Consider the following 13,156-nt stretch of genomic DNA (forward strand, 5'->3'; position numbering starts at 1 on the left):
GTTGATCAGCAAAGTATCAACAAGGTCTCCCCTGAGAAGTCCAGCCAGTTTCTACCAATCATACTGTGGCTCCAGCAGGTCCTTGTTAAAGCCCCACCTTGACCCTGGCCACTGCTTCCTGAAGCAGCAGTAGGAGTTTGCAGAGGGAACGTATATGGAACAACATCAGACATTTGCAGGACTTGCAAAATCCCACCCTATTCTGAAAGCTGTTTCAGCTGTTCTTGGGGGTGGGGGTGGGAAGAGATATGTCTAATCTAAATGTGAGACAATTTAAAGGACTTAAAGGTAAGGTAAAGATTTCCCTGCACATGTGTGCTAGTCGTTTCCGACTCTAGGGGCCAGTGCTCATCTCCGTTTCAAAGCCAAAGAGCCAGCGCTTGTCCGAGGATGTCTCCGTGGTCATGTGGCCGGCATGACTAGACGCCAAAGGCGCACGGAACGCTGTTACCTTCCCACCGTAGTGGTCCCTATTTTTCTACTTGCATTTTTACGTGCTTTCGAACTGCTAGGTTGGCCGAAGCTGGGACGAGTAACAGGCACTCACTCTGCTACGCGGCACTCGGGATTCGACCCGCCAAACTTCCGATCGACAAGCTCAGCGTCCTGACCCAGTGAACCACCCCGGCCCTTTTAAAGGACTTAGGCACATGCAAAAGCGTTTGAACTAGACTTTAGAGCGCACGGTTTCCAATTTAAGAAGGATTTTATAGAAAAGTGCATGGATCAATTCACCAAATTGCTCAGCCAATAAATGCTCTCGAGCCTCCTTGAAAGAGAGAGAGAGAGAGAGAGAGAGAGAGAGAGAGAGAGAGAGAGAGAGAGAGAGAGAGAGAGAGAGAGAGAGAGAGAGAGAGAGAGATTGAAAACATTTCTTGGAACGGATCACTTTGCTAATCAAGGGAGAGTTGGAAGACTGCAAAATTTGCATGAGCATCCTTTGTCCCTAATTGCAGCAGTTTTGTCTGCTCGCGCTTTTCTTTTTCAGGCGCGCGCCGGGGAGCGCGCGTTTCGCTTTTAGAACTGACTGACTGACTGACTGAGGCGGGGAGGCGGCGCCTCCCGGTGACAAAAAGTCCGAGGCGCAGGATTTGAGCGCTGGGGTGGGGTGGAGTGGGGGTGGGGGGGAAAGAAGAAGAACAAATCTGCTAAAACTTTCAGGCGAGATTGGCCACCAGGGGGTGGCGAGAAGAAAAGAGACCGCGCCGAAGTTGGGAGCGCTGGTCAAGAACGCTGCCATTCCTCAGCCAGCTTTTGCAGAAAAACGAGCGCGAGCGCGCCTCCCTTTCTAATTCTTCCCTTTCCTGCCTCGGGCTACCGCAGCCTCCCCGTGGATTTATCACCGGAGCTACCGTCCTTGTGTCGCTTTCGTCGTTCTTTCGGGGGGGGGGGGGAGAGGCTCGGCGGCTTTTGGCTCGTCAAGGTTTGCTCCGGTTTCCTTTGGCGAGGGAGTGAGGGAAACTTCATAGAAAAGGAGCATCTCAAAGGATACAGAAAGCCCCCCTCCCTCCCTCCCTGCCTCCCTCAAGCCGTCTTCACTGGTGGCCTTTTTTATTTTATTTTTATTGGGTTTTTTTATTTCTGGGCGTCTTTTCCCACTCCCTTTGTCTCTGCTTTCCTGCCCGGTCTAAACCTTTCCCGCCCCCCGCTTCCACACCCTTCGGAGCTTCGACATGGTGGCTATTGGGAGAAGGAGGAGGACGAGAGCATGAAGCCTCCAGGATGGGCGCAAACAATGGCAAGCAGTACGGCAGTGACGGTAAGCCCGCTGCGCCTCGGCGGAGGGAGAGAGCGAGAGTGAGAGCGACGCGTCCCCTGGATGTCAGGGCGAGCGAGAGTTGCGCGTGCGGCCGCGCGTGCGTGGGGATGGGCAGCCCGGCGCAACTCCAGCCGCTTCTCAGCGGCGGGAGAAGCATTTGCAGGCGCTCCGTTAGGAACAGCGGGAGGAGGTCGGCGTCCCAAATCCTCTTGCGACGCCGTGATCCGGGACGGCAGCTTTGTAAAGTTCAGGGTTAGGGTTGTGGTTTCCCTTCTTTTAGTCTGTTCGCGCATCTGCCGTTTGTCGTCGTTAAAAGGACTCGGCCGCTCGGAAGTTGCCGCCACGGAGCGAAAAGGTGGTTGCTCCGAAAATGTTTGCCCGGGGACCTATTTTTTGCGTTTGGCACGCCTTGCTTCGGGACGGGAATGGGGAGAAAAGGGCTTTTTGCCTGTCTAGCTGTACACATATATATGTATGTAAATTTTAAATTGCTGACAAAGAATTAAGGGAGACTGATATGCATTTCAAACTTATTAGTTTTCATCAGTCAGCCATACCCTTACTGAGATTGATTGAACCTGGGCTGATTGCACATTAGGCAGTTGTTTTCACCTCTAAGCCACAGGATCTCTCTCGCTTTGTTAGTTGAGAAGCAAGGGGAGATATATGTCAAATGCTTGTTAACTATTTTTAGATTACCTTGCTAGGCCCTAAACATGGGACAAATCTTTATTTCCTGTGTCAGCCTAACCTGAAGGCCATCGACAGGCAGTAGTCACACTGGTGACAGCTCATATTTGTGTAAATTTTAAATTTTTAATATATATAAAACCCCAACAATAATTGTATACAGGCAGTCCTTGACTTACAACAGTTCGCTTAATGACCGTTTGAAGTTAACAATGGTATTGAAAGAAAAGCTACTTGTGACCGCTTTTTCACACTTAACGGCTGATGCGGCATCCCTGTGGTCACGTGATTTACCTTTTGAATGCTTGGCCACCGACTCACCTTTATGCCGGTTGCAGTGTCCAGGGGTCATGGGATCCCCTTTTGCAACCTTCTGACAAGCAAAAGCCATCGGGGGAAGCCAGATTCATTTAACAACCGTGTTACTAATTGGTAACAGCTGCAGTGATTCACTTAACAACTGTGGCAAGAAAAGTTGTAAAATGGGGCAAAACTCGCTTAACAAATTTCTCACTTAGCAACATAAATTTTGGGCTCGGTAGTAAATTGAGGACTACCCTGTATATTAGTGCATAGCACTGTAGCTCTCCTGGCTTTGTATGCCATACGCTAAATAAATAATGTATATCAGTAGGTTGAACCCACACAAGAATACCATCACTACCCAGTTTATAACACTGGCAGAGGGACGGCTCTGATGTCACAGAAGACTTTTGTGAATGGTGTGGGTATCTATTGCATATCCTTTTCTTTCCTCTTAATCCCGAGTCATACAGAATTTATCATATATTTTAAAAAATAAATCCTTCTGGTACATTCATGCTGATGGTCTCTTCCAGCAGTGATGCCTTGGTGAACTCCACCCACAAAATTGTCAAGAGAGCATTGACAACTCAATTCTCCCCACCCATTTATCAGGAAGTGCCGATCGGAACTATATAATAGAATTCTATGAAGTGATACATTAGTATTAATGAATTCATCCCAAATAAAGAATACTAATTAATGTGGAGATAAAGAACCCGTATCAGAAACCATCCTCTTCATTCAGCCCATTGCTCATCTAAAATATTAGTCACCCCTCACAGTTTTGTGTCATTTGCAGACTATTAAGTGTTGTCTCAGATCCCTCAGTCAAGATAACTGATAAACTTTTAAAACACATTGGATTCAGGACAGAGCTCTATGCCACTCGGTTCAGAATTTCCCCTGAAGCTGGAGCTATTCATTACCATTCTCTGAGTACAGTCATTCTATCAATTGTTAATGCATTGAGCGGTAGTGTCATCTAGTCCAGCAGTCCCCAATCTTTCTGGCACCAGGGACCAGTTTTATGGAAGACCAATTTTTCCCTGGCTGGGGGGGTGATGGTGGTTTCATGTACAACCTAGGTCCCGCGCATGCACAGATGAAGCTTCACTCATTCACCTGCCACTTGTGCAGCCCGGTTCCTAAAAGGCCACTGACCGGTAGCGATCCACAGCCCAGAGATTGGGGAGCCCTGATCTAGTCCTTATGTTATCATTTTATTAAGGTGAAGGGCTTGCTAAGGTCCTGGTAACCTGATTCTTTGGCATTCCTCGTTTCTACTAGCCCAAAAATTATATCTGAGAAAAAGCTAAGTTCATTCTGGCATCTGTTAATTGGAGCATGTCTATCCAAGTGCTCATAAACATGCTATTTACTAATCTGTTCGAGAACATTGCCTAATATAGACATTAGGCCCATAAGTTTGTAGTTTGCTGGATACTCCTCCTTCCTTCACCATCCTCCAGGAGTTCTCAGAGAAGACCAAGAATGGTAGGATATAACTGATGTGGCCTTAAAGACTTGAATTTGTTTCAATCGGCTAAGTTTTATCTTGCCTTTTGCTTATCCACTATATCTTCAGCTGCAAATCCCTCCTTCCCCCAGTGGCATAACAATGACCAACCTTTCTGCAAGAAGACGGTGGCAAAATAAAAGCCAAGATCTTTTTGTTTTCTCACTATTAGCTCATATCCAATTCACTACTTTCTCCTCACAGTGGACCTATACCCCTTCTGGCTTTCCTTTGGATTCTGAACAACCCACAGAACTCTTTGTTATTTCTACCATAATAGCTGTCACAAGCCTCAGTATATCCCTGAGCTGGAGCCTTTCTGATAGTTCCTACCATTCAATGGGGAAGCCAGATTCATTTAGTAACCGTTTTACTAACTTATCAACTGCAGTGCTTCACTTAACAATTGTGGCAAGAAAGGGACAGAACTCACTTAACAAATGTCTCACTTAACAATAGAAAGTCGAGGATTACCTGTAATTAGAATCAACTCTCTTGAAATCTGGTGTAAAGCTATGATTCTTCTCACTGACTCCTCCCCTGGGCGTCACAAATTCAACACAATCACTTTCCTGCAGGGTACCTTTATTACTTCAACTAATGAATTTCTCTTGGTGAGGAATAGGTCCCTAATTGCAGACCCCCGTTGTTCTTTCTTCTATCTTATGACATATGAAATCAGCTAGAATTTGTTGCACCTCTGATTTGTTGCACAGTTAGATTCCAGGCTAATTGCATCATATCTTCCACCTATCCAGGCAGTCTGTTATAAACCCCTAGGTTTATATCACTTGTCTCTCATTGAATTCATACTCAGACACTTTCAATAGAATTTCCACGTTCTGGTTGTTAAATTTATATTTGCAATGCTGAATGTCGTCCCACCAAATTTTAGGGATACCTATTATACCATTCCTGTTTTCTTGAGTTTCATTTCCCATACTCTTTGTATTGGTATAGCAACATCTGAGGTTTCGATAGCACCATTAACTGTATTGTACTTCTCTACAAACTCTTGAGCCACACTTTGGCCTGCTTCTCCCTTTATGTTCTGCTTTCCAATCCTTGACTACAAATTTGGATATGAGTTTTTACCATCCTTCTCCATTTCTTTTAGTTTAATGATCTCCTGATGAGATTGACAAAGCACCTGTCAATATTTGTCTCCTTGTCCTTCATAGGTTGTAGCTTATTTCTTCCCAGGAGATCTTCATGAAGGCAACATAGTTCATCACAGAATCCAAATCCTTCTAGGTAGCAGTACTAGTAGCTGATGGTTGGCTTTCAAGATTTTGTTTTTTCTAGTGTCATGGCTTTTGTCTGGAAGGATTGTTTTTTTAAAAAAAAAACTGCCTGTCTTCCAAGTTTCTTCCTGCTTAAAACCTCACAGCTTTTTGTCAAGCTTTCTTCTGATCTGCGATTTCTGTGCATACGAATCAAAAGGAAAGAACTGGCTTTGAACAGTGTCAATAGCCTCTCTGCTACATCCTGGATGCAGACATCTAGAAGACAACACATTTCTCACGACATCATATTGGGTCTGTACATTGTTGCCTATTTCTCAGCGGGAGATTATTCTTTACTGGCTAGTTTGGGGTTTATTGTTACATGCAACCACAGTATTTAGCTTTATTAAAAAGGCCGTTGCTTATTTAACCTTGATGATATTTTAAAAATAAAATATGATTTTTTTTAAAAAAAATAACCTATCAATACATTTGGCAGAAAGGAAGAGGAACATATAAAATAGGTTAAATCACATTGTTTTGATCTAATATGCTATATAAAAGATCAGGCCATGTGTGCAAAATGACACAATAATGGAGGATAGACATCTATTATAAGCTTAAAAGCTGCCTTCACCTTTGCAGATTCTAAGGCTAGTTCTGAATGCTGGTGTGTTCTAAGTATGAAGTTTGTGCCTGCCCCATAGTCTTATGAAATAAACATTTGGAGTTTTATATTAATCATATTATGATGGCAGACATTGAAGAGCCAATAAAAAACAACCTTTGCTCTGAATTTTTGAGCATGTACCACATGCATTCTATGTCATCTTTTGTCATTTGTTTCTGATATTTCAAGATTCTGTATTGTACGTTACAGCATGGAATTGCTTCCTGACTAAATGGCAAGTTTTTCAACCCCAGGGACAAAGCAGGAGAGAGGCAGTGTTTAATCTGCTCCAGCTGTTCTGTTTAAATGCTACCTCTGCAATTTCATTCCACTTACATTTTTTTCTGAGCCTGCATTTAGATGTGTAGTGTTGTGTCTGCCTCATACAGAATCATTTTGGTGTAGAATTGTAGTGATAATTAAGTGCACATATTAGGTATTTGGTTGGGAAATAAATTATGGCATGGCATAAATAATTATTAGAAAAAAATATGTTAAAGTCAACCACTTCATTTAGTAATTCTAATATATGCAGGATACTTCCATGTAGTCACTTACTATATGGTAACTTGCCACAGGAAATTAACTTTCTCCCTTCATACACGTCTCCGGTTACTAAATTGATTTTATTATGAAAGAGGAAAGTAGATTTGAGTCACAAAATATCCAGAATATCCTGATGTAGCTGAAGCTTTCTATCTGTGCCTTTGAGTTTTCCTGAAAGCAGGAATCTGACCTAAGCTATTGGTAGTGAAGCAGACTTTATATCTATAAGAGAAAGAGGATTTATCTACAGCTAATACATTACAAGCAAAGCCTAGCACTAACCAGTTGAATCCTACCAGGAGACTCTCTATGCATGTGTGTCGGACAAAAAAGGTAGGAGTGAACAGTCTCTTTGACAAAGAATAGATGAAATGATAAAAAGGGACACCAGAATAAACCCTTAACTCTTCATATGTATTCTACTGCCTGCTTATGGCCATAGGTGCTGAAGAATCTATGGCATTGGATTTGGCTCTCCAACAACTTGATTGCTTTAGATGACCCATTAGCCATGAGATAGCTTTGCAATTTACCTTCTAAAGCTCTGTCAATTGGACAGCTTGACTTTCCACTGTGGCACAAAGGGAGGTCCCAGTAACTCAACTGAATACCTTTTCCTCCTTGTAAAATAATAGCTACCATAGAAAATTACTGTCACCAAAACATGATAAATAAGATAAATAAGTTTGCTTATTCCCCCCTTGAAGTTTTCCTCAAAGTATTACTTCCAGGCTGTCATGGAGAACAAGCTGGATGTATTGGCTGGTTCCAAACATGGCTTAATTATGTGTGGTTTGGTAAACTGTGATTAGTTGGATTAATGCAGTATGTTAAGTCATAAATTATGATTTACAAACCACACTGGGCTCACATACTGCACATGGTCAGAAAGAAATGCTTAGAGGAGTCAAGTTGTTCCTCAAGATTGCACAAAACCCTTCACATTATCTTTCCCAAATCTTTTCATAGAGTCTTTGGCAGAATGAGATACACAGTATTCTTCAGTACACTATAGTATAGCTCCTCATACAGTTAATAAACTCTTATTATTTCTCAGTAAGGTAATTGAAAATCTTGTTATGGTGGCTTTATCTCTCACCATTATCACTCCTATAGATAGATGGCTGTGATTGTTCTGAAAACCAATGCAATAAATTACAAGAACTTACAAGATGGCTGCATCCTGAGCCATCATTTCACCTTCTTTTCTTTTTTACAACTTCCTCTAAGTTGAGAATACTTCCCTTTAACTGGGAGCACCTAAAGGAAAGCACGCAAAAGATGTGATCTGGGGAATGCTTCTCTCAAAATTCTCTCCTGATACAGTCCTGATACAGTCCAGGTAGGTCAGGGGTAGGCAACCTCGGCTCTTTTATGACTCATGGATTTCAACTCCCATAATTCCTGAGTCAGTTGACTCAGGAATTCTGGGAGTTGAAGTCCATGAGTTATAAAAGAGCCGAGGTTGCCTACCCCTGAGCTAGGTTGTAAGGTGCAGACTGATACAGAGATTTAGGGCACCACATGTGATCCTGGGCCTTTAGCTGTTCATTCCTAAGCAACAGAATGTGATGATTTGAAGAAATATGAGTTTCCCAATTCGGATGTAGATTCAACCCTTTTGGCATTACTAGAAGACTAGATGGAAAATTGAAAATGATCAGGTGGGGAAGTTCTATTCCAGTATTGAAGATGGAAAAATGTAACCTACAGATGTTGTGTTATTCTCCACTCTGTGCTAGCAGTTATATTGACTAATATCTCTCTCTGCTGAGAATTTCTTTCTTGTTGCATAGATATCTATTGAATCACCTTTAAAAATTTTGAAGCCATATTCTATGCTTATACCAGAGTTGATCCACCATTTGGCACTTTAGAAGGTAATAATAATTTTGTCTGAAGCCTCTTCATTGGTAAAAGTAAAAATACAGTAGAATTATTTGGTTGCGTTTTTATCTTCTCTCTTGAGAGTTCATCACATAACGGAAATATTATTTGTGCCCTTCTATAAAGCCTCCTTTGGGAAGGTAACTTTAATTCCCCATTATATCAGACCCCAGAAAAATAAACATTTCCTGGAATTACACCTCACTTCCTTTGAGGAACAGCTGTATCTGCTGTGTTTTCCAGCTGTGGAAGTTACTGTGGATGAGGAATCCCAGCTTGGAGGGGGTGGTGGTGAGAGAACCAGGTCATTCTCATTTTCCTCACTGCTGCCATTCTTGTGTCATTCAAGAGACTCTTCCTGGGAGTTGCAATCCCCATCTCCATTATACAGTAATAGCTGAGAACAAAACGTTTTCCTAACTCTAGAGAAAAAAAACAGGAATTTGCAGTAAAAAAAAATCTGAGAACATTCTGTACTGTTCTGTAACATTCTGTCCAGATAACTTCTGGATGCTAAAATCCTGAATGGCAAGTAGTGAGAAAAGCTCTTACTCCCCATTGCTAAGCCCACATTTGGTTATTTGGTCAACTGAAGCCGCTGAATTGTGTTATTTCACTATTTTCTACTGCAGATGGGGCAAGGTTGCTATTCTCAGGTTTGAAATGAAAGGCATTTGCTGTGGCATCCTGAGGGAGATTTTTTAGTGCAAATTCCTGTTTTTTTCTCTAGAGTTAGGAAAATGTTTTGTCTCAACATCACTAGAATGTGATTTAGATCAAGATCTCCTGTACTGATGCAAGTGGATTTTCTTGCCTTCAGTCATCTCTGATATTTTTTGGCTGCACTTAGTTTGGGGGTTTTTCCAGCCCTTTTGGTGACTCGCTTTTTTCTCTTATTTGTGGCTCATACAGGATTTCTCTTATTTCCATTTTTGCCTGAAAGATAATCTTCCTAGATGATTCACACAGCAGTATGCTCTGGCCAAGCTCCTATCTCAAGTAGGAAAGTTAACCTTAGAATGGAAGCATGTCCTCTTCCACATAGAACAGGGGTCTCCAACCCCCCCAGTCTGTGGACCGGTACCGGGCCACAGCATGCCAGTAACTGGTCCGCCCAAACAAGCAAAACCCCATCCATGGGATGCAGGCAGCACACAAAACCACACACTCTCTGGTCCATGGAAAAACATTTCTCCACAGAACCGGTTCCTGGTGCCCAAAAGGTTGGGGACCTCTGACGTTAGAGCATAAGTATTTATGGAAAAATCATTTACCTTTTTTCCTCAATATCTGCTCTTAAGTGAGTTTTGCCCTATTTTATGACCTTTCTTCAGTCAAATCAAAATAGAGCTGGAAGGGACCTGGGAAGTCTTCTGGTCCAAACATCTGCTTGGGCAGGAGACCCTATATCATTTCAGACAGGTGACTGTCCAGTCTCTTCTTAAAAACCTACAGCAATGAATCACCCACAACTTCTGAAGGTAAGTTGTTCCACTGGTTAATTGTCTTCACTGTTGGGAAGATTTTCCTTAATTCCAGGTTGCTTCTCTCCTTGATTAGTTTCCATCCATTGTTTCTCATCTTGCCTTCTGGTGCTTTGGAAAGTAGTTTGATCCCCTCTTCTTTGTGGCAACCTCTCAATTAACTCATATTTAGGACGGTTGCAGTGTCCCAGGGTCTTGTGACCACCTTCTGTAACCTTCTGACAAGCAAAGTCAGTGGAAAGTCAGAGTCGCTTAACAACCATGTTACTAATTTAACAACTGCAGTGATTCATTTAACAACAGTGGCAAGAAAGGTAATAAAGCGGGGGGGGGAGAAACTCACTTAGCAAATGTCTCACTTAGCAACAGAAACTTCGGGCTCAATTGTGGTCATAACTTAAGGAGTACCTGTAATGATATTACCTTAGTTCTCTCCTGGAAATTCTTTCACTGGTTAAGCATTGATATTTTTATTCAGATGTTTGGTTCCTGAGGTAAGATTTAATTTATTAATGGTTTTCGTTGGTTGAATTACATATTTTATATGAAATTATCTTGAGTACTTTTGCTTCAGTTATCATGATAGTCATATCACTATTCAGTCTTCAAATGGATGCCTAATTTTCTTTATACTAGTATTATAAATGCACATCTTTTTCATACAATTTCAGGCATTTTCTCCACAATTTAGGTAGAACTGTATTAATAGTAAGTCTATGTAATAAGACATATTTTCCTTCCCTCCCCCTTTACATTTCAGATTAGGGTGGTGTGGTAGCTCAGCTGTTGACACTCTGGGCTTGTAGGCTGGAAAGCCAGCAGCCCAGGTTTGAGATCTGAGCAACGGGTGAGCTCCCATCCTTGTCCCATCTCTTGCCAACCTAGCAGTTCAAAAGCATGCAAATGTTAGCAGATAAATAGGTACCACTTCAGTGGGAAGATAGCAGTTCTCTGTGATGTTATGCTGGCCACATGACTGCAAAAAATGTCTTCAGACAGCGCTGGCTCAATAGCCTTGAACTGGAGATGAGCGCTGCTCCCTGTAGTTGGCAATGACTAGCAGAGTAAAATGCACAGGGACTCCTTTCCCGTTCCCTTTACTTTTTAGAGTAGTACGTTCCTAGATTAGTACTGGCGAAGTTCAGTTTGTTTCTGTACATAATTTTCGGTAAATAAAAATAGGTTGCCTTTGTTGAGTGAGTTTTGTCCTTCAAGTTCTCCCCCATCCTCCAGTTTCCTAAATAATAACAATAAACCTTTATTTGTCAAAGTACAACATGTGTACATTGAGATTAGCTGAGCCTCCCCCCGTGCTCTCTCCCCCCAACACACAGTGACAACAAACCCTCCATCCCACCACACCATGTGAACCAACTACACCACACACCGGCCTCCCAAGTCAATTCTGCATAAGATGATGTCCCATTTAAAAGCCTAACAGCCCATGGATAAAAACTGTTTTTCAGCCTGTTGGTATGGCTGGCTATATTCCTATATCTCCTACTGGATGGTAGGAGAGTAAAGAGATACCGTCCAGGGTGTGAGTCATCCCTGAGAATCTTCCTCACTCTTCAAGGCATCCAGTGGTGTCAGGGAACAGCCCACAATGTCTTGTGCTGTGCTCACTACCCTCTGTAATACTTTCCTGTCTGCGGCTGTCAGACCAGCATACCAAACCACAATACCATACAAGAGGACGCTCTCTATAGTAGACCGCAAGACCCTAAGAAAGTGAAGCCTCTGTTGGGCCTTTCTAGCCACCTGGGTTGTGTTAACTTTCCAGGTCAGATCTTCACAGAGGTAGACTCCCAGAAATTTAAAGGAGGAAACTCTCTCTACACAGTCCTCCCTGATGTAAAGTGGGGCAAGTTCCTCCTTTTTTCTACATATTATTAGCAAGGGTTACCTACTTAGTTAATTATCTGGTAAGTGCCTAATTGAGAAATAAATAAATAATTGAGAAATGATTAGCTAATTGAGTTAAGGAAATAGGAAGAAACTAGCTTGTTGAGGCAAGTATTGTGTGCTAATTAAAATTACAGTTCAGTTTGGGTGACAGATCTGCAGATGAACTTAAATGAGAAAAATAAAAATGAAATAATTTTTAGCATATGATCATTCCCCCTCCCATTTCTCTCTCCCTCCTTTCCTCTTTTACCTTTGGCTGCTGGACCAGTTGTTTAGGCACGTATAGGCTGGAAGTTTCTTGCATGTTATATGCATGGTTGTTTTTGAAGAGCATCAGAAATATCCATTGTTCTGGAATCTAGATTGTTTTCTGTATTCACTCTCCTATTTATTTCTGATCTTCATACCCATTAAAGCAGTAACAGCAGAATGATGGCTATTGCTATTAATTGTCACCAATTAAGATTATGTAGTGATGGCTCTAGAGACGTGACTTCTCCAAAACATTTTGATTGTTTGAAGGAAAGCATAAACAGCAGCATCTCACCAAATCTTGCTACAAAGTAGTCAAGTAGTATCCATCCAATATATGGGAAAGCTTATATAGTACTCCCACATAATCATACAGTAAAAAGAGTCCCTCGGGAGAAGGGCGGTATATAAATATAATAAAAAAAAGAGAATTTCTTTTAGACTGAGCTAAAGTTCTGTTTCAAGCATAGGTTGATTTTATGTGAAGTAGAGCACAGATCTCTAGCATCGTCATTGTTAATTTTTAAAATGGCCTCACATAGGCATGGATAAATTAATTGAAATATTCAGTGGCTGTGCTTTGTTTGGAAGGGTGCCTATCGGTCTATAAAAAAAGACAAAGATGGTGAGGAAGACGGCTTCCTGGAGGAGCGAGAGAAGCCAGGGGGTTACGTCACCAGCTTACTTTCTGGTAAATGAGGATTTGTAAGTGACCGTCCCCCCTCCCCCCCTGACAACTATTTTATAAATAACAAGTCCCTCCATTTTGTGAGGCCATCCATTAAATGCTCTCAGATATGCCCAGACACAGATAAGTGAGCCTGTCTAGTTGTACCTCTCCAAAATGAGATAAGGGGGAGGTTGTATGTGACTGAGTAGTAGCTGCACTTTATGCCTCCTGATTATCCAATC

The 13,156-nt window shown here is 42.1% G+C and overlaps 1 protein-coding gene across 1 annotated transcript in view; it reads left to right on the forward strand.

Annotated features, from left to right (window-relative positions):
* Positions 1-1,387: 1,387 nt before the first annotated feature.
* The window catches only part of FBXL7 (F-box and leucine rich repeat protein 7), a gene marked incomplete at its 3' end in the record, with an annotated part of 156,992 nt that continues 145,223 nt past the window's right edge, over positions 1,388-13,156 (forward strand). The window contains exon 1 of the mRNA XM_083358367.1: positions 1,388-1,759. Within this exon, the coding sequence (XP_083214493.1) occupies positions 1,723-1,759 (37 nt within the window). The 5' untranslated portion in view covers positions 1,388-1,722. The remainder of the gene's footprint in view (positions 1,760-13,156) is intronic.

The sequence above is a fragment of the Vipera ursinii genome (assembly GCF_947247035.1).
Source record: "Vipera ursinii genome assembly, chromosome: 3".
Lineage (NCBI taxonomy): Eukaryota > Metazoa > Chordata > Lepidosauria > Squamata > Viperidae > Vipera > Vipera ursinii.